The 22,303-nt window shown below is 34.0% G+C and overlaps 1 protein-coding gene across 3 annotated transcripts in view; it reads right to left on the reverse strand.

Annotated features, from left to right (window-relative positions):
- Positions 1–11,248: 11,248 nt before the first annotated feature.
- LOC136032795 (myosin-M heavy chain-like) overlaps positions 11,249–22,303 on the reverse strand; it is a 40,675-nt gene continuing 29,620 nt past the window's right edge. For all 3 annotated transcript variants that reach the window (XM_065713176.1, XM_065713177.1, XM_065713175.1), the window contains exon 6: positions 11,249–15,348. In XM_065713176.1, the coding sequence (XP_065569248.1) occupies positions 15,283–15,348 (66 nt within the window). In that variant the 3' untranslated portion in view covers positions 11,249–15,282. The remainder of the gene's footprint in view (positions 15,349–22,303) is intronic.

Genomic DNA, 22,303 nt, shown 5'->3' on the forward strand with positions numbered 1-22,303 from the left:
TTCTTGCATCTTAGGTTCCTCTTTTTATTCCAAGCTCCTCATCTTTTCCCAATAATTGCTACCTTGAACTATTGCTTAAGCTATCTTTAGACAGATTTGTGAGAGTTTAATTTCTAGTTCTTGTTAATATTGACAACACTGGATCAAAATGTCATAGCTTTCAAATTTACAATTTCAAAAATTGTTTTCATGGCGTCAACTGAACTAACCTAAACTGGACAAACCTTCCAAACATAAACAAGACTTAGAAGCTTCCTTTTTCACCATGAGCTCTATTCCCTGCCAAAGTACCCCATCCTTCCTCTGTGATTGGATAAATTCTATAAAACTTAATTGTATGTTTTCTACCCGTGAGATATGGGTTTCTGAAGCTCTTACAAGTTCAGTTCAAAACTTATGTTTTTCAGTACGATAGCTTTTTTTTATCGTCGTAAAATTCCAAGCTGCAATTTTCAAATCATTCAAATTGTTATTTACACGAAGCGAGTTAGAACCGGATCTCCATTTCAAAAATGTCCAAGACCTTTGGGAAAAGACCAAAACAAGTGGATTTAAATTTCCCTCTGACGAAAGATCTTTCCTTCTGACAAATTGAATGACATAGAAAGTTGAAAATAAGGGAAACGAAAGTTAACAAGTCATTGCTGATTTAGCTTATGAGAAAAGACAACTGTTCAGGCTGAAGGCATTATCCCCCCTCCTCCGTGAATAACAGAGGGGATGCTTTACATATATAAATGGCAACATCCATAAAGTACAGGGAATACAAAAGCTTATCGCTTATCTTACCAAAATAGGGGTTAACAGAGACAGATCTAATTATTGGGCTCCTTTTGAAGTTGAGAATTATAAAAAAGCGTTTGTTTTTTGTTTTTTTTTTTCACAGGAACTACAATATGTTACCGTGATTCAGCTTTTTACCTTAAACTAAGAAATTCTATCAAAATTCTTCGATGGCAGGTATTTTTACGTAAATGTACGAGTATATTACTAATATTACTAGAACAAAACACTTCCAATAAATCATAGCTTATATTAAGAAAATATCGAAGTCACCTCAGCTGGATCTAATTATAGTTTTTTTTTTAGAGAGAGGGGGGAAGAACAATATAAACAATGGAAGATTATGAAATGCGAACATTTTTTTTTTTAATGAATCTGTTTTATAAACGTTTATAATTCTTTGCAAATCAGCGCCTGTAAAACTGACAGAAACGAACATAATTCCTAAATCTATGCAACTTATTAACTTGCTTCTCAAAAGTGATTTCCTCAAATTATTTGTTTCACCATTCAGAAGCGGGTTCTGTTACTGGTAAAGGTTACTTAAGTTCAGTGCAAAGTATTAAGGATTCAAATCAAAATGATGAATCTTATTTCAAGTGCAAAACGAAGTACATATCAGCGTCCTCGTGCGGATACCTAGTTTTATGGAAAATGTCAAATTCTGTGAAGGAAAAAAACAAACAATTTTATAAATTTTTCTTTGGTTAAGAACATGAATGTCTGAGCAAATGAGGAAAATGTTTCAGTCTAAGATCAGGCCCATTAAATTTTGACTTAACATGATTTGGTTTTCAACTTGAAATTTTTTCAAAGAATCCAAGGTGTTTTCTAGAATAATAGGCTTTAATTATCCTTAACTTTTGCTAATATCCTGATGAGGTATCTTGAAGTTGAAAAAAAAACGATACTTGTGACTGAATGGGTTTAATTGAATTTGTTCTGAAAAGGCCTTGGTAATATTTCCAATTCTTTACTAGTCAGCCCCTGTAGAACTAATTAAAGCAAAAATTATTTCCTTAACCTATACAACCTGATAACTTACTAAAAAAAAACAATTCCCTGAAATCCTGTATTTCACCGTATAAGGAGATTGTGTTTCTTTTTCTATCCTAATGACTTTGTTACTATAATCATAAGTATGAATCGAATTTTCAAGAGATACCATATCAAATAGATAAAAACGAAATAAAATCAAGAGTTTATGTCGTATATATTTGACTGGTACTTCTTTCTGCTCTTGGAGTGGGGGCAGGTCAACTTCTTTTCCCATACATCTACGCACTTAAAAATAATGAGAAGAAACAGGGAATATTCACAAGCCACGTTAGACTTTCTAACATGACCCACAATGTCAAAAAATGATTCAGTGACATATTAAGGAAAGTTGAAATATAGCCACTAGAGTGTATAGATTAAGCATTAATACTGGCTTTTCCATTGATATTAGATCTTCAGATATGCCGCAAGAGAAAGCCAATATCGTGAAATGCCCAATATCTAAATAAAATTCCTATGTTTACTATTATTGTTACTTCTGGATATTAGTTATATGTTCTTCTACAATGATTAAAGAGTGCGATCTACCACTGGTCAAGTCATTGACGTTTCAACCATCAAGACAATCTTGAGGTCCTTAGTGGCTTTCGCCAACATAAGATTTTATTTAGTAAACAGGTCTTTTTTTAAAGCGTTACTCTTTACATACGGTACCAAAGAGTATGGAGAACTGATAGGGGATAATAGTACGACACTTCAACATAGACCTCATAGGAAAAACTACTAGCACCACTGACCCAGCACATGGTAAGCTAGATGCCGTTAGTGGTTTCACACTCAATTTTACAAATTCTGTAAGGGACATGAATATAAATAAATGAAAAAAACATGTTTAAGGCTAACTTCAAAACCTGGTATTTTATACAAATAGCAACACAATTTTAAAGAATTCTCAAAAAATTTTAGTCTCTGAATTTAAAGGCTGACAAAAAGCGGACTATAATAAATTTCATAGCATGCATGCTACGAGAGATTTACTCGTAGCACTCTCGCAACATACTTGCTGCTGAAATTTTTCTGAAATGTAAAAAGAGCATGGCTTAATTCTTCTGGAGATGTATTTAGCTAAATCTTGAGATTTAGTATGGATGTTTTCCAGAAGTATATTATCATTGAGTACAAATAATTATTTCTCATACCTCCATCATTAAACGGCCCATAACTAAAAATTCGATACTCTATTTCTATAATATGTAAAAAAGGCAAAGATTGTAGCTCTTTCCCTATTTATACAAAAAAGACTGATTTTTTTTTTTTACTATCTGACGTTTTGGAGTGCAAATGGTAACGCAATTATTACAAACGATAATTGAATTCTGGAATGTAACCTATATCTTCGCTCTTTGATGATGGTGATGCTAAATTACTCGCTTCAATTTGGACAATATTTGAGTTAGTATGTATCCTATAGACCAGTGGTTCTCAACCTTCTTTTACCCATGGACCCCTTTTCTCTACTTTTTATCTTGGTGGACCCCTTCATAGCTATTGGACATAAGAACAATCTTCTATTCTTCACTAAAACAAATTTTAAGGTTTTAATTATCAAAGAAATAGTATACGATTAAGCTTTATTTTTAAATGAAAACTAGTTTAATACAAATAAAATATTCTACTATAATAATAATAATTATTGTTATTATTATCACTATTATTGTGGTAATAACTACAATATTACATTGTTTCTTCCATGGGCAAGCGACTCAAAATCATGGAGAGTAGAGCTACTCAGATAGTTTAATTCACTTCATTATTTTTGTAAACTGAATACAAAAAGGAGTTGAAATTAAGTGTGTGATTAAAAAAAGAAGGAAAAGGCATGTTTATTCAATGAGATCCCTGTGGTTGATGCTTCTCGACGAGTGTCTTTATATTTGGTTCTATTGATGTTAATGATAGTCGAAGATCGCCCCTTTTCACAATGTCAAGTCTATTGCGAGCTTTTGACAACATTTGAGAAACACGACTAAATCCCGCTTCAACAAGATAAGATAGGAAGAGCAATAACGTAGACCTGCGCTTTATCCCAGGGCAAAGGGTACTTTGTAGCAACGTCAGTTGTTTTCCATATGTTGTACTTTTAATCTTTGGATTTTGCACGCGTTATTTCATCACTTTGTAATTCGATGAGGGGCTCTGGCAAAGACAATTCTACTTCGGCAACATTAACTTCGAAAGGAATTGAAACCTAAACCAGTATATCCATCCCGAGTAGGTCGCTAAACCGAGTTTGCATATCTTCATGTATATTTTCCAAATATTCACCATATAATGCAAGATCTTCATCTTGGCTAACACATGCCGAACAAGGAAACTGTTCAAATGCACGACGCCTGATATTATTCTTATACAGCTGTAGTTTTCTTAGAAAAGCAGCAATAGCCCTTTTACTAGATATCAGATCTTTCCTTGGAGCTGTTTATTAAGTGTATTAAGTTTTTTAAATATATCTGATAAGTAAAAAACATCATTTTTATTTGCAAGCAGTTTGGCTCCAAGTTGTGTGTCAGCAAGAAAGGAAACAATAGAATCCCAAAGTGCAATGAAACGCTTAAGACAATTCCCCTTTGTTAGCCATCTCACCTCTGTATGTAATACAAGTGACTCAGACTCTTCGCCATTTTGCTTACAGAATTCACGAAAAAGGCGGTCTTGGAGAGAATTTGATTTAATATGGTTTACTACTTTTATTACAACAGAAAGGGCATCATGCAGACGTGCACTCATTTTCTTTGTAACTAAGTGTTGACGGTGTATCACACAGTGAATACAATATACTTCTAGGACTGTTTTTTTTTTTAAATGTGCAATAAAACCTTTGTATCTGCCTGTCACAGATGGTGCACCATCAGTAGCACAAGCAATTATATTTTTAAGTGGGATATTGTTTTCCTTGAAATAAGTAGCAATTCATTAAAAATTGTTTCACCTTTTGTGTCTGTCGTAAGACTTCTAGCAAAAAGCATTTCCTCTTTGGGTCCTTCATTGTTAAATCTAACATATGCTCATAAAAGGGCCTCATTATCTCTTCAAGGGCAATCTGTTTCACTTGCAAATGAGCTATCAATCGTTTTTCTACATCGTCTACCATTTCATCAATGTGTTGTGACACAGAAGAGTTGCTTAAAGGGATGGAATTAATAATTTCAATTGCATTTTGTTTCATAACTGACGAAATTATAGCAGAAACTGCGGGTACAATTACTGTTTCACCAATATTTTGGGATCTTCTGACCTTTACAATTATTTTGCTTATTTCATATGATGCCAGGAAACCATCATTTCCTAAGATATTTTGAAAGATTATGATATTTGCTCTTGCCACTGACCAACGGGTAATAGATAAGTCATTGCAGATCTATGGTTAGGTACCGGGCATTGGGAAGGAAATATCTGCTTAAAAATAAAAATCAAAGCTCACCGCCTACTTCATGAGAGAAGTTAAAGATTTTCACCTTTGCTTGTTCTTGCCACTGACTGATGGGTGAATATATAAGTCAAAAGAAAGTACAAAAAATAATGAAAGAATTATTAATATATATTTTTCAAAATAATGTAAATTACAGTAGAAATTGAATTTTTTAAAATAAAGAGCGTTCTGAGTTGGTTTTCTTCATGGACCCCCAAAATATCATTGTGGACCCCCAATTTGTTGTGTTTTGCCTGTGGACCCACAGGAATATTACATGGACCCCTAGGGGTCCATGTGGACCCTGGTTGAGAACCACTGCTATAGACCATTAAGCATTTAAGTTCCGCAAGTGAATCAAGTTTGACATTTGCTACTGTCCATGAATCTGATAACTGATGACGGCACGCCTACTATGTGGTAATAAGTGCTGAGGTATAATGTCCGACTCGCATGACGAATCTTGGCAATTTACACACTATTTATTATTTATTTGAATATATTTGTGTCTATATTTATTTGTTTAATCCTTGGTTATTGCCAAGAATTAAACCTACCTGAGTCCTTTCCTTACAATTAACAATGTCTTGAGATTTAATTGACTTCAAATCTCTTGTTTTAAGTGTCTTTTTAGGCGCTGCTTACATAAACTCACCGATTTTATTTTATATTCTGTAGATTCTATTCTTTATTTATTAGTATACCAGTGTCAATTTGGATAGAAAGAAATTTAAGCTAACGCTTAATATTTTCCTAACACATTGGCTACCGACAATCAAAACGTAAAACAAAAGTATTTTGGACTTGTCGTTTTCTATTGATTTATCATCATAGCAAACAGGGTCCAAAGTCACGAAAGTTTAGGCAAAGAATTTCTTAATAAAGGTACACAAAAGTGTTTTTCATAATCTAGGGAGTGGGTAGAATGCCCGACTCGCATCGTAGTCACATTTATTGATAAAAAAAAAAAAAAAAAAGAAAAAAAAAAAAAAAAAAAAAAAAAAAAAAAAAAAAAAAAAAAAAAAAAAAACACGATCTACGAACGACGTGAGTTTTTCCCTGATTTGACCATCACATGTGTAATACAAAGGGGTGAACTTGGCTTAAAAGCGTGCATCAACACTAATTTGTTGCTATCCATCCCCTATTGATACAATCTGTGTAATTTTTTGCCAGATCCATCTTTTCTAATTTCGAAAGATTATTCCTTCAATCTTAGCCTGCTAAATAATAAATATTAACTGCTGTAATTGTCTACAATTTTTGTTTTATCAACAAGCGATCCGGACCGTAAAGCTAAATCTTGTACAAGTTTCTTTATCTTAACTTCAAATCTGACAACTTACTGTTGCAAACACAAAAAGGAAAGTTTCCATTACTTTATTCTCTTTAGCAATCTTGACATAGGAGAACTTGCCATATATTGCAAAATTATTTTTGAGTGACGTCAAAGCTTTAGATGACAGCTTTTAGACGAAGCTTATTGCTTACGTTGCATGCTAATTAAATGACTGAATAATACAAATCAATGGAACTAATGTTTACACATGCAAAAGAGAAAAAAAATAAAAATTTCTTGCATTTTCATTGATAAAATGAAAAAAAAAAACAGAATCCTACCCACTCCCTACATTATGAAACACACTTTTGTGTACCTTTGTTAAGAAATCCTTACCCTAAACTTTCGTGATTTTGGACCCTGTTTGCTATGATGATAAATCTATAGAAAACGACAAGTCCAAAATACTTTCGTTCTACGTTTTGATTTTCGGTAGCCAATGTGCTAGGAAAATAGTGAAAATATTTAGCGTTTGCTGAAATTTCTTTCTATCCAACTTGAATCTGGTATATTAATAAGTAAAGAATAAAAATCTAAAGAGTATATAATAAACTCGGTGAGTTTATATAAGCAGCGTCTAAAAAGACACCTGAAATGAAGACAGTTAAAACAACAGATTTGAAGTCAATTAAATCTCAAGACACTGTTAATTGTTAGGAAAGGACTCAGGAAGGTTTAACTCTTGGCTATAGCCAAGGATTGAAAAAAATAAATTTAGACACAAATACATTCAAATAAATAATAATAGTGTGCAAATTGCTAAGATTTTTCTAGGAAGATCGGTTATGTTATAAGACCAGTTAACAAATTTAGAATAACATTTGTACTATCCTTTTCTTTCAAAGGTCCCATCTCTTAAAAAATAAGTTTCCCAAGAAAGGGAAATGCCACCGGGATGGTGGGGGGGGGGGGGAACAGATCAAATCACTTGAGAAAGGACTAAGCCAAAATAAAAACAAATTATACGCTATCATGGGTGAAAGTAAACAATAAATAGTATTCGTCCCCCCGCCACCCGAGTTATGCCTCAGCTCTTATCTGAGGAGCTTCCCGAAAAATTTTAAATTGAGTAAAACTCCAATTAAATATAGGAAAATTCAATTTGAACATAAGGGCGGAAACACAGAGACATAAGAAGTGACAACTAAATATACGGAAATCAGAACAACGACAAAAGCCAATAAAGACTCGAGTCCTCAGAAAGCAAGGTAAAGAAGAAGCTAAATTTTAAAATACATACACAGAGTCCTCATACTCCAAATTTACTATTAAAGCACAAGAAATACCTGCTGCAACTGGCTGTTAGGAATAGGTCTCACTCGCAGGATACTCTTAGCAATTAACTTGGGCTATTTGACCATATTTCGAAAAGGATCACCACTCCTAAGAACCTTCTTTTCCTCATCTTCATCACTAGTCAAATAGCTTTCCTTATTACTTCAAGTTACCTTAAACTACAACTTGAAACAATTTAAGGATTTGATCCCAGTAGGTTCCATTATGAAGAAGGTGATAAAAGTACTGATGGGTAGATGGCTCAGGGGCTTCCCAGTAGATGCCATTCACCCACTGCCCACTCTAGTCTTGGAGGTATATGGATTTACTGCTGATATCGACTCTTCTGTGAGTGAATTTCAGAGGCTTGTAACTGTTAGAAAAATGGGAACTGTGCTTCTCCTATTGGCAGATCCCGATGATCTGCATCATCCTGATCATCCTGATTGATCATCAGGATCAATCCTGATGATCCGCAGAGCGTCTTCTCGGTCGTGGTTCCATCCTTTTAGCGACAATTATTCAAAGCAGAAGATTAGAAAAATTTGTGCGTGGTTAAAATCTTTTTTAGCTGTGACGATGTCTTCTCGTGTACGTCTATAAGAAATGCTTGCTAACTTGAGGCGACCCAGGTCATATTCATATGGGAGGAATTTAAGTCCTTCAACCATTTTTGTAGCAAGCCTCTTGAATGTCTTCAGAGTAGCTTTAGCTTTCTTATGAAAGGGGGTTGATAGATTCATGCCTGCTTCTAATTTGATCCAGCTTTTTAAATAATACTGAAAACCTTTGAAGGACGTCTGCTGATGATATAACCAGAGATAAGTTTTCTAATAGGTTGTGAGAATCGGCCTTTTTAAAAATAAAATCGACATTCTTGTTATCTATGCCATAGTTTAAAATTATATTCTAAGAATTTTGAGATTATTGATGCACGTGAGTAAATGACAAAACCTGTTGAAATTAATCCACAAGTAATGTTTAACTTAACTATGTTAACTTGCCCAATCATGGAGCAGGTTATAACGGCTTAAAGAAAATATAAAAAAATTATTCTTTGAATTGAAACATATTTTTGTAAAACAGTATGAAAAAAAAAGTTTATCAAAAAAATATACTGACAGCCTGGTTTTCCTTCCTTATTCTTGCATTCTAGAGCACAGCTCTATTTTTTTTCGTTTTCGTAAATATTTGGCGTAACTTTCGGTAATAAATCGCCCTCAAACCTACAGCAGTGACCAGACAAAGCTCATATGCAAAAATAAAACCGGCCAATCCATCCCTCAGTTTATTTCATATACCCTTCGGGTTGAATCCACAGGAGGCGGACATACAATTTGCAAAATATGGCTAGATAATCCAAGCAATGGGAATCCAAGACTTCCTTATGCAAGCTGACGAGTCAACATAGGGACATTAGTTGAGATAATCTGAGGATTACATTTGGCCATAATTTACGAACGTAGGGACACAATTTCAGGACTACATTGTGCTAGAAGAATAGACGATGTTTAAGAGGGGGAGGGTGATTGCTCCCTTCTAGTTTTTAAAGAATAGGGAAAAACCTTAGAAAATGAAAGCTTGCTATTAAGAAAAGAAACAGCATAATATTTTTAGATTATAGTTTTCCTTGATTCCTTGCCTTCCGGGCCACCTGGATATCACTTATAAAAAAAACATTGGAAGGGCTATAAATGCCGTCACTCCAATACCAGCACGGAACCCGGATGACGAGTTTTGCATTAAGCTATAGATTGTATAGAATATAGATTTAATAACGAGTTTTGTATAGATTTTGTAGCTTTACATTCAACCCAATACAGCCCCTCCTTCAAGAACTAGAAAGCAAAACACATTATTCCCGACTAAAGATAGAACAAACCGATTTGGCAATATATAAATCCGGTATACCAATGTATGTAGGGGATCATTACTTCCTAAAACCGTTACGTCATTAGAAAAACCGTTACTGAGGATCGTACGAGTGGGATCATTCTTAGCTAAAACCGTTACACTTTGAAACAGAAGCTAATAGTATACACAGGAAAATAGAGGAAAATTCTCTCTCGATGCATTACCTCCACCCTCCCTCTCCTAAGAGCTACTAAAACCTACTTTATAACTATATTGTAACCATGAATTATAAAAATTCTCTAGCATGTAGAGTATCTTTTTTTTAGCAATGGTATCACTTATCGCTTTAGAAACGGATCCAGATCTCATGTTGTCTGATGGTTTATGGTGAAATGTTTGTTGGATGGTGGATGGTTTATGATGGAATATCTAATAAGTTTGTTTGTTAATTGAAAATTTGTTTAATGCATTTTATCAAATGCTTTGGGAAAAAATGCTTTGTTAAACACCACGGAAACAGAAGTCAATAGTATAAGTCTGGGCACAATTCTGTCTCTGATTTGCCAAAATGTTTTATTCTATTGAAATATCTTATCTGCAATATTTTTGGAAGGGCTCGGGAGATGGAGATGAATTTGAAAATTATGGGTAGTGTCGTAAAAGGAAAGAGTGTGTGGATAGTGGATGGGGGAAGGGGGTGTCTCAACTCCAGTGTACTCATCAAAAATAATAGATTCAATACATTTGATTTAACGAACATCGAGTGAATGTACCAAAATTGATTGCAATACATGTTTATTCCATCGACTTCATGTCATTATTTGAAATGTATTAACATATACATTGAAAATGATGAAAATCATATTGAAGATGTTATTTGAACAAAAATAAGATGTTATTAAGAAAAATGAGACGTAATTTTAAGTGCATGTTATTTAAAAATAAAGAACGCTTAATTTTGATAACAAACCACAAATATCTTGTGTCCACGCTTTACACTGTGGAAGAAAGTACGGGAGAAATCTCCGTCGATCTACTATTCGGTTAAACTAAACTGACGATGTTATGGAATCTACATGCGCCTTCTAAATGTACTTAGATGTCGTTATCTAAATGTATCCTATATGATTAAGCTATTTTCGAGTATTGTTTCAGTTTTCTAATGTGCTATCTAATAACGTTATCTAATGCGTTATCTAAATGCAACCTATATGATTAATCTATTTTCGGGTTTTGTTCCAATTTTCATTTCGGTTTTTGTAGAGCTGTAAATAAAAATCAAAAGATATGAACTATGAAATTACGAGAACTAAATAAGACTGAAACTATTTAGCATTATTGGGTGAATTATTTGTCGCAGAAAACACAGATCGCAAAAATGTAAATAGTAACGAAACGTCCACATTATTTATAAAGAAAAAATAAGTATGTGATTCTGTTTGGTTTTTAAGGTAAACAAAAAATATCCTCAAAAGCTCTTTCGGAAAAGCCTAAACTTTTTCTAGATAGGTTAAATGATTATAAACAAGTAATTGAGAAATCAGCTGTCATAAAAAAAAGGAACAATTCAAATAGAACATAAAGTACATATATATATAAGCAGTTAAAATCACCGGGTACTCCAGAGAAAAGGCAATCTGGATTAATAATAGGCTAGACTAAATAAATAATGATAAATAGCAAAGTAAATTAATGCAAAAAAGGATAAAACAAATCCTGTGCCAACACAAATAAGTAGCAAAACTATGAAACTGTATATAAGAATACATAGTACGTAGCTGTACAAAAAAAGGTAAATTACACGAAAATTTTTCTGAAAAGATTAAAAAACTCTTTGAATTTCTGGATTTAGGTGGATGGGGCACCTCAGTTTTAAGCTATCCCCCCCCCCTGCACATTGCATAGTCACTTTCATCCTATGCAACCAATAAAGGTAACAAGAAACATATAAAGCAAATATTAACACCAAAGCACTTTACAACAAAATATACACTCAAGTTAGTTATTTTCTATAAAATCGTCAGTCAAAAGGACGTATCTCCGTAATTGTAAATTTTCAGAAGAGCAAAAAAAAGGCTCACAACTTTTTTATTTCCTATCGGATAACCGTGAAACAAAACAGTTCGATATGCAAATTAACAAATACCAATCCATTTTTGTTTTACAGTTATGGGAGTGGAAATAAAAAAGTTTTGATGTTTTTTTTTGCTCTTCTGAAAATTTTTTATTTATGGAGATATATCCTTTATAAAAAAAGTTTTGATGTTTTTTTTGCTTTTCTGAAAAAATTTTAATTATGGAGATATATCTTTTGAATAAACGACTGACAAAATGCTTCTAGATAGTGCCAGATAATTTTAAGATTTCATGCTCACATAAATGAATCTGACGAATTAAAACTGGAACTGGGTCACTGCAAATAAAAATAAATAAAATAAAAACTAACAACTGCAACAGCACTAAAAAAGAGAACAAAACACATAAACAACCTAGGATAATAATTTTCAGGTTCTGACAATCCAAGAGCGCTATTAACATAACAATGATATAGGGCAGAATGTCGACACGCTGCTTTGATACATAAAGTCTTTAGCAAAGATTCTGCCAAAACCTTTTCGGATTACTTGACTTAAAAATACTGATTTTAGTTACTCTAAAAATAAACCCAAAATGATTGTTAACGCAATCTTACTTTCTAACATGCTTTCTATTTTCTCATTGGCAGTTGAAGCAGCCAATCAAATAAGACAATCCACGAATACGAAACTTCAGTCCCGAATTTGCAAAGGTGTTTTCGGCACTTCTCGGGGCCTAGTATTATAAGGTATGAATTTTAAATTGAGTGGTCAACTATTAAGTCCCAACCCAAAAATCCATTACTCAAATTTCCAGAAACGAATTTTCGACAAGGTCCTACTGAAATACTTATAAAGTCGTAAAATTTATTTCAAGATAATTTAATTGTAAACTAAATTTCCTTTTTTATCATCATTTCACGGCTATTCTAAATTTCGTTTTCGAAAAAAAGAGGAAAAAATCTACTTCTTTAGGATATTACGCCCTTGGACAATCTTGGTCATCTTTGGTCTATTTTAAAAATTAAAAGCATAAACAAAGACACAAATAAAATAAAGAGAAACAAAGACACAAAATTCTAGCCTTAAGCAAAACAACCAAAATTACACTTTAAACGAAACTAAATTACAATTACTAATAGAAGTAAAATCGCATGGGAAACCAATCGATAGAGTCGAATCCAGTTTACGTCCAAAATGTAAAAATCTAGATTTTTATTCCGTCTAGAAATTCGAAAATCAAGAAATTTCACTCGCAACCGTCTTTGAACTAATAAATTTTATTTGAAACCTTTATCCATTCATATTTGTTTCTTAAACTCAAAGAACTAGATAATTTTCCAAACTTAAGATTAGACGGAATTTTCCAGACCAAAAGGTCAAAATAATACTTAATGCTAGAATTATAGCCTTACTCCCAGTATACTTTTAGTTAAAGGCCACTAAACGCACTTAAGTTCCTATTACAGTAACTTCAATATAATTCGAGGCTACATTTGTTTATACCTCTTAAAAGTTTGGGAAGTAAAAAATAGCGAAAAATCTAAAAAATCCCGAGAAATAAACAAAAATTTTCTCTAAATGGACGGCGACATTTTATAAAGGACCCCAATTCCTCATATATTGATAATATTAATGGCTCTTTCAGACAACGACGTAAAACCTTTCACAATAGCCTAAGTTTAAGACAATTTAAATCAAAAACGTACGACTTTTACCATAACGTAAGACGTAACGTAACATAAGACGTATACATAACGAAATACCGTAACGTAAGATGTATTCTACGTTTAATGCTAAGGCTGTTAAATTTCATCGTACGACTCTTAAATTTATCTTCCTTCACGTCTAAACCATTCCCTTCACATTAGAACATTATTTTTTTTATATATAATTCAATTTCACCATAGACAATGATCACAATCATCATTCGCAGAAGCTTTGAATTTTAAAAACATGGCATCAAGAAACAGTGAAGATGATTTGGTACTCGCTGCTGAAGCTATCCCTAAGGAGTCGAATCAGAAAGGAAAGTATGCTGTCCAATTCCTTACATTTTTTTTAAAGGGCAAAAACATTTCTATTTTTAATTCTCTTTAATTTTAAAGAATTCTTTTAAATTTTACTCAGTTTTCCCCCTTGAAACCAGGGTCTATGATTTTGAAGTTCCTATAAACTTCTTCAGTCAAGGCTTCTGCATTTGTTCCATCTTACAGTTACATTAAAGTAAGCTCTTACGCAGGGTTACTACATTTTGTAGAACCTATTTTGAAGGGGAGAATACAACGCCAAAACGCAATGTGGAGGATCCTTGATTCTTTATATTACGTTATGTAATCTTAGGAACAAATTTTGTCCGTGACATAAGCATTGCTAAGTAGACTCGAGCTGTACTTAGAATTTTTGTGGCACGTAAGTCTATACTCCGTTATGGAAAAGTTCAATATAGCAGCAAAACAATAATATAGAAATAAATTTGAAATGAAATTGAATGGTTTTTCCTAGAAAGCATTTCATGCTTGATCAGAGCCTGAGTCCCCATCTCCATTTCATTTTTGAAAAATTTGCTTATGAAGATTGTGATGATCTTAAAAGATTACGCTTGACGTAACTTAATCACTTAGCATAGAAAACTACGTACGTAGTGTGCAAGCCGCTTAATGCAGCAAAGATGAACACAACTTAATTTTAACTTATAAAGAGTAATAGACGAAAATAATCACTTCGTGAAGCTAGGGAAAATAAATAGGGGAAATTTCTAAGGAATTTGATTTTCCTAAGAAATTTCTGAGCAAAATCTTTCACTTCACTAGTGGTGATTTCCCATCATATCCATAATGCATTCAGTAAGCCCTTAAAGCTTTATATTTGATTATTTCTGAAGACCAAGTCCCACTCCCAAGGTTAACTTTAGTTATACCAACCTATGCTTTACGAAGTAAAGGTTCTTATATTTTTTCTTCATCCAATATAGCTTATAAAAAATTTCTGCGACTAATTTTTGCCACTGTGAGTCAATGGAAGTCATTCTCTTTCAAAGAGAAAGGTTTTCATTGGTTATAAGTAATAAAAATGAATTGAAATCGATTGAATGAGCTATTCTTATTAACCTGAACGCATAAATTTGACGCATCTCATCGTGAAAACATCCAGCCATCTAACAGACTATTCAATCATTAAAAAGATATTTGATTTTTTTTAAAACTGTCAAACTTTGGAACTGTCAATATTTTGTTCTAAGGTACAATTTGAAACTTCTTTGTCAAATTTGGCAAAACTAAGAAAACAATCTTCGGCCAAACAATTATAAATAATTAATTTCCATGGTTAAAACCTTTGAGCTCGCCTCTTTTCGTTCAAATTTATTAGGGCAGGCTGCTTTCTGCTTACCGACAGGTGTATTATCGCCTCTAAGATCCAACACTACGCCTTACACCTTAATCGGCAGGAAGGAACACTTGAGGTGAAGAAATGTTACTACACTAAGATTACATTTTAAATTTTGTACGTGTTTTCGGCCCTTTTCCACTGTACGATTGTAATTTGCCAACAGCCTATAAATAAATAGAATTTATATCATTATCAGGCGACTTAAGAGGAAGATAGAAAGAAAGCGAAAAGTTACTAATAGAGATAGAGAAATGGAGAACAGAGGAAGAGGGAATAAGGGACGGAAGAGACAGAGAAACAGAAAGAGAGAGTATGCCTATGCCAGCTACGGTTAACTAGTCCAAATAGCGGAGCCAAGGACGGGAGGGGGAGACAGGTCAATCCCCTCGACAGGCTAAAAAAAAGAAATACTTGCTGTGTCTAGGTATTGTGGCAGCAGCCCTTTGTCGGCTTCGCCAACTAAAGCGTTGCAGGAGCAACACTTTGGTTAGGAGCCCCAGAAGGGATTTAGAAATACTATATTGACTTTTTATGAACCCTACCCTTCTTAATTGTGGGTACTGTTATGAGATAAAACTTAGAATATTCTTAAAGCGCCTAATTAGCACTAAGCCTCTATCCCAGCCTTTTCAGTCATATTGAACCACATGGAGACGAATTTTTTAACCCTCAAATGTATCAGAAAAAAATATATGAAGAAAAATTGTCTTAAGCTAAAAGCATATTAGAAACCAATTATAGGTACATCCACCAAAAAGTTGCAAACTCCTCATCGACAGATCTGACCAAGGTCTAAAAGCCGAATGTTATTCCCAAGTCTTTTTTTGTTGAATTCTTTTTTTCAATGTGTATAATAAAAATCAAGTTGTAAACCCCTCGAAACCTTCTAAATGACACATCTTATAAAAGAACTCAAAACTTGCAATAAAATGTTTTCAAAACTAATTGAATATTGGTGCAAACTAACTGGTACTTTAAATCTATCCATCGCTTTTCAAAATCATACAAACAAAGATAGAACCTTCTAAAAGAAAAGAAAGATACACCGGTTAGCACAAGTACATAGCTGTTAATCCTTCATTTCTTAATCAACACTTTCCCACAGGTCCCTGGATTCTATTTTACCAATTCTTTTGATCAAATAAAATGTGAAGTGATTTTCAAAAGTTCCTATCCCCTCACCCTTGAAGATGACAGTCCTCTAACAACCTATTCTTACTGACACATCCATCTCCATAGCGGACACAGACCCGAAATTTTGATATCCTCAAATGCGTCGGAAGCCAATAATATGTACACCCACTAGCAGAAGATCCCAACTCCACATCGCCGAAGATGAACATAGTTTTATAAAGGGATTAAAAAGAAACATATACTGACTTTGTAGCTACTTGAACCTTATCCTTATTAAAATTCAAAATATCATCTTATAGAGTGTGATTAATACAAAAAATCTATCCCTAATTTTTTACAACCATATCGCTGATGCTTACTCTTTACTATAATAATTCCGAAATTACATCAGTGACACATCTTTATTCATAATCGCTACGCAGTCGCATGAAGATAACTTTTTTTAACGTCAAATGTATGTAAACCAATATTTTAACCCACAAACAAATATAGGCAACTTGTGTTAGCCTAAAATGCATGTCAGGAACCAACGACAGGTACATCAACTAGGAAAAATTTGCAAGCCTCTCATCAACAAAGACAACCGAGGAGTATTAGTTAAATATTATTTTCAAGTCTCAAATTGTCTCAGACTTTTAATCCAAATTCATATTTTCAATATGTACATTACAACTAAATTTATCAACCCCTCGAAACCTTTTAAATGGAAAGGTTATGAAAATTCTCAAAATGATTATGAAAAACAAAAGTGGTTATGAAAATAATTTCAAAACAAGCAACACAATCCTACAAAACCTAATTGGCTCTTTAAAGCTCTCCGTCGCTTTTCATAATCATACTTCTATAAATAGACACTGCTAAAAAAAAAAAAAAAACAAGAGCTAAGAGCTCACATGGCACTTGTGACGAGGCAAGAAGAGCTAAGAGCCAAGAGATTATATGGTATGAGTTCTAACAAAATTATATGAATCAATAGATTGATTTAAAAGGAAAATAAGAGGCTTAAGGGGGTGATTAAGTGAACTGATGGAACTCGAAAATCCCATGTTAAATTGAAAATTTATATTTAAAAAGTACTCAAGTATTCATTGGCGGAAGATGCCGCTTTTAATATCAGGCCATAGCTTCTTGAAGATGCTACAAAATGTTTGAAAGGATTTTGTTCTATTTCCTCTAATTGCTTAGAAATCTTAGAAAATGTCTAGGGATTTTTCACAAGTGTACTCTATGAAGGATATTGCTTTTGGAACAAAATTGGTACTATCATGTGCAGAAGACAATAACCTATAAAATGATTGGAACCATTTTTTGATGTATTTTCCTGTTTTCTAACAGTCCCCTAGAATATTTTCAGCTACCTGAAATTTTTACAAGTCGGTTGCCATAAAGAATCGTTTCAGATCGCCGATAATAACCCCTAGAGACGAAAATGACAAGCTGGAATAATCAGCTGGTTGTTAATAGTGTGAAATTTTCATAAATTATTTCAATGCAATGAAGAAACATAGAAATGAGAAATAGTCAGGAGCCTTCAGGAAAGTTATGCACACAAAGCCGAAATCATGGGGAAAATTAAATCAAAGCGAGGTATGGAACTGCGAAACTGCGAGAAATTTGGGGATAGGCTAGTGGATAAAGAACCGAAAAGAGTCTAAGGCGGACTATTGCATGGAAGTTGGAAAGAATGGACTGGTCAACCCCAAACGAGGCCACGACTACTTTTACCAAGTACAATCAGTCAGCTTGAATGTGCTCAGCTATATACTTGCTTTTTCATGATTTTTACCCAGAAAGACTTCTACATTGAAAAGATAGACCGCAATCCAGGCTTTTGGACCGAAAAGATTTTTCCCAAGCTGAAAGGATTCTTCATTGATGCTTTGATCCCAAAGTTCCACAGGGGGTTCCAATACAAGAGCCGTACTTATAAGATTAATCGTCTAGTACCGGTAACAGGAAAATTCATTTTCCTTACATTCTATCCTTCTTTGTAGTTACATACTTAATTGTATTGTCATTTGAAATATAATACCTTTGTTTATATTGCTTGTCCTCCAACTTTATCAAACAGTTCGTAGTAACGAACTGTAGTAAAGAGCGACCCGGCTCAATAGTAACCGAAACTCTAAAAAATGGAATTTTGGTACCAATAGCTACATCAAAAGAATCGCATTTTAATGCTGATTTTAAATATATTAAATAAAAAAACAAGTTTTTTCAACTGAAAGTAAGGAGCGACATTAAAACTTAAAACGAACAGAAATTACTTCGTATATAAAAGGGGCTGCTTCTTCATCAACGCCCCGCTCTTTACGCTAAAGTTTGACTCTTTCTCCCAACTCTTCTTTTTAAAACAGTAAAAAACTTTAGCGTAAAGAGCGGGGCGTTGATGAGGAAGCAGCCCCTTTTATATACGAAGAAATTTGTGTCCGTTTTAAGTTTTAATGTCGCTCCTTACTTTCAGTTGAAAAAACTTGTTTTTTTATTTAATTTCTGAATGTTTTTGAATAAATGCATGTTTTGATTTTGGCTCTCCGCAGAGTAATAATTGAAACAAAATTTGAATTTTTTTTTTTTTTTTTTTTTTTTTTGCTGAATGGCTTACTCATAATTTTGATCGAATGATTTTGGGAAAAAAGAGCGGGGGAGGAAGCCTAGTTGCCCTCCAATTTTTTGGTTAATAAAAAAAGGCAACTAGAAATTTAATTTATTACGAATGGTTTTATAAGTAAAAGATATACGTAACTTATAAACTAGCTTACGTGAAGAATTTTTTATTCTCATATTTTTATTACACATATGAGAGGGTTCACCCCGTCGTCAGTACCTCTCTCTTTACACTAAATCTTAAATTTTGGCCCAATTAATTAAGAATGACCCCTGAATCACAAAAGCCGTAGAATAAATAGTTGACATTACTAAAAATACTTTAGCGTAAAGAGCGAGGTATTAGGAGGAGGTGAGCCCCTCATATGGGTAATAATTTCTGTTCGTTTTAAGTTTTGATGCTGCTCCTTACTTCCAGCTGAAAAAAAAACTTTTTCATATATATTTTTTCATTGTTTTTTTTTTAATAATGTTAGTAAATCCTGCGCTCCCTTCATGGAAATTTTCTTCCCCCATGACCAAGTCCTCGATGGAAAGTTCCCCCAGTATATCCCCCTCTTTTCGACCCCTCTCCCCGACCAAAAAATTCTCCTGAAAACACCTGTACACTTCCCAATAACCATTACTATATGTAAGCACTGGTCAAAGTTTTTAACTTGTAACCCCTCCCACGGAGACTATGGAGGAGTAAGTCGTCTCCAAAGACATAGTTATAAGGTTTTTCGACTACGTTGAATAAAATGGCTATCTCAGAATTTTGATCCGTTGACTTTGGGAAAATAATTAGCGTGGGAGGGGGCCTAGGTGCCCTCCAATTTTTTTCGTCGCTTAAAAAGGGCACTAGAACTTTTTATTTCCGTTTGAATGAGCCCTCTCGCAACATTCTAGGACAGTTTGGTGGATACGATCACCCCTGGAAAAAAAAACAAAACAAAAAAAAAACAAAACAAATAAACACGCATCCGTGATCTGCCTAAAAGTCATAGAACACTACTGTAGAAATTTCAAGCTCCTATCTGCAAAATGTGGAATTTTGTATTTTTTGTCAGAAGGCAGATCACAGATGCGTGTTTATTTGTTGTTTTTTTTTCAGGGGTGATCGTATCAACCCAGTGGCCCTAGAATGCTGCAAAAGGGCTCATTCTAACGGAAATGAAAAGTTCTAGTGCCTTTTTTAAGTGACCAAAATCTCGGAGGGCACCTAGGCCCCCGTCCCACGCTAATTATTTTTCCAAAGTAACCGGATCAAAATTCTGAGATAGCCATTTTATTCAGCGTAGTCGGAAATCCTTATAACTAAATCCTTATAAGTGTACAGACGTCTTCAGGGGCGTTTTCATTTGGTCTGGGGCAGGGTTGAGAAGAGAGGGATATGCTGGGAAACTTTTCATGGAGGAAGAAAATTTCCATGAAGGGAGCGCAGGATTTCCTCCTATTATTAAAAAAAAAAAACAATGAAAAAATAAATATGACAAAAGTTTTTTCAACTGAAAGTGAGGAGCAGCATTAAAACTTAAAAGGAACAGAAATTATTACGCATATGAGGGGCTCACCTCCTCCTAATACCTCGCTCTCTACGCTAAAGTATTTTTAGAATTTCAACTATTTATTCTACGGCTTTTGTAATTCAGGGGTCATTCTTAAGAAATCGGGACAAAATTTAAGCTCTAGTGTGAAGAGGGAGGTACTGTTGAGGGGGTGAGCCCCCCTCATATATGTAATAAAAATGTGAGAATACAGAAGTTCCTTACGTAAGCTAATTTGTAAGTTACGTATGTCTTTAACTAGTAAAATTTATTTTTACTAATAATTTTACTAATAAAAAAATTCGTAAGAAATTAAAAGTTCTAGTTGCCTTTTCAGGTAACCAAATAATCGGAGAGCAACTATACCTCCTTCCTCGCTCCTATTTTTTTCTCAAAATCGTTTGGTCAAAACTATGAGAAACCCATTTAGCCAAAAAAATAAATACCCAAATTTCGTTTTAATTATTCATCTGTGGAGAGCATAAATCAAAACATGCATTGATTAAAAAACGTTAAGAAATTAAATTAAATAAAAACAAGTGTTTTTAACTGAAAGTAAGGAGTGACATTAAAACATAAAACGAACAGAAATTACTTCATATATGAAAGCGGCTGTCTCCTCATCAATGCCCCGGTCTTCACGCTAAAGTCTGACTCTTCCTCTTAACTCTATTTTTTAAAACAGTAAAAAACTTCAGCGTAAAGAGCGGGGCGTTCATGAGGAAGCAGTCCCTTTCATATACGAAGTAATTTCTGTTCGTCTTAAGTTTTAATGTCACTCCTTACTTTCAGTTTTATTTTGCTCATTTTCTAATCTCCCTTGGTCGGTAACCAAGCTTTGCAAGACACTGTCAAATATATTATTATTTCTCGGCTGAAGCATCTCACCAAAGGAAGCTGTCAATCAAAACCTTTGACAAGACTTGATAATTGGTGCTATTTGAAGTTTTGACAATCGACGATCTCTAGAGAATTAAAAGACAGAAGGGTAACCTTACTTCAATTCTGAAGCTCGATGTTTTCAAGTTCACTTAATCACGGCCTTAATGCCGGTCAGGATTTAAAATAAGAGCTCTGAGTCACGATGTCCTTCTAAATATCAAAATTCATTAAAATCCGATCACCCACTCGTATGTTATAAATACCTATTTTTTTCTAATTTTCCCTCTCCCTTTTGCCCCCCCCCCCAGATGGTCGAATCTGGGAAAACAATTTTATTAAGTCAATTTGTGCAGCTCCCTGACACGCCTACCAATTTTCATCGTCCTAGCACGTCCAGAAGCACCAATCTCGCCAAATCACTGAGCCCCTCCCCCAACTCCCCCAAAGAGAGCAAATCAAGTACGGTTCCGTCAATCACGTATCAAGGACATATGCTTATTCTATCCACTAAGTTTTATCCCGATTCCTCAACTCTAAGTGTTTTCCAAGATTTCCCCCTCCAACTCTCCCCAATGTCAAAATATCTGGTCGGGATTTGAAATAAGAGCTCTGAGACATGGATTCCTTCTAAATATCAAATTCCATTAAGATCCAATCACCTATTTGTAAATGAAAAGACCCCAATTTTCCGTTTTCCAAGAATTCCGGTTTCCCCCTCCAACTCCCCCCAATGTCACATGATCTGGTCGGAATTTAAAATTAGAGCTTTAAAGCGCAAGACCCTTATAAATATCAACTTTCATTAAGATCTGGTCATCCTTTCACAAGTTAAAAATATCTCAATTTTCCAAATTACCCCCCCTCCACTCCACCAAAGAGAGCAGATCCGGTCCGATTATGTCAGTCACGCGTCTTAGACAGGTTCTTATTCTTCCCATCCAGTTTCATCCTGATCTCACCACTTTAAGTA

This window comes from Artemia franciscana, chromosome 11, assembly GCF_032884065.1.
Source record: "Artemia franciscana chromosome 11, ASM3288406v1, whole genome shotgun sequence".
Lineage (NCBI taxonomy): Eukaryota > Metazoa > Arthropoda > Branchiopoda > Anostraca > Artemiidae > Artemia > Artemia franciscana.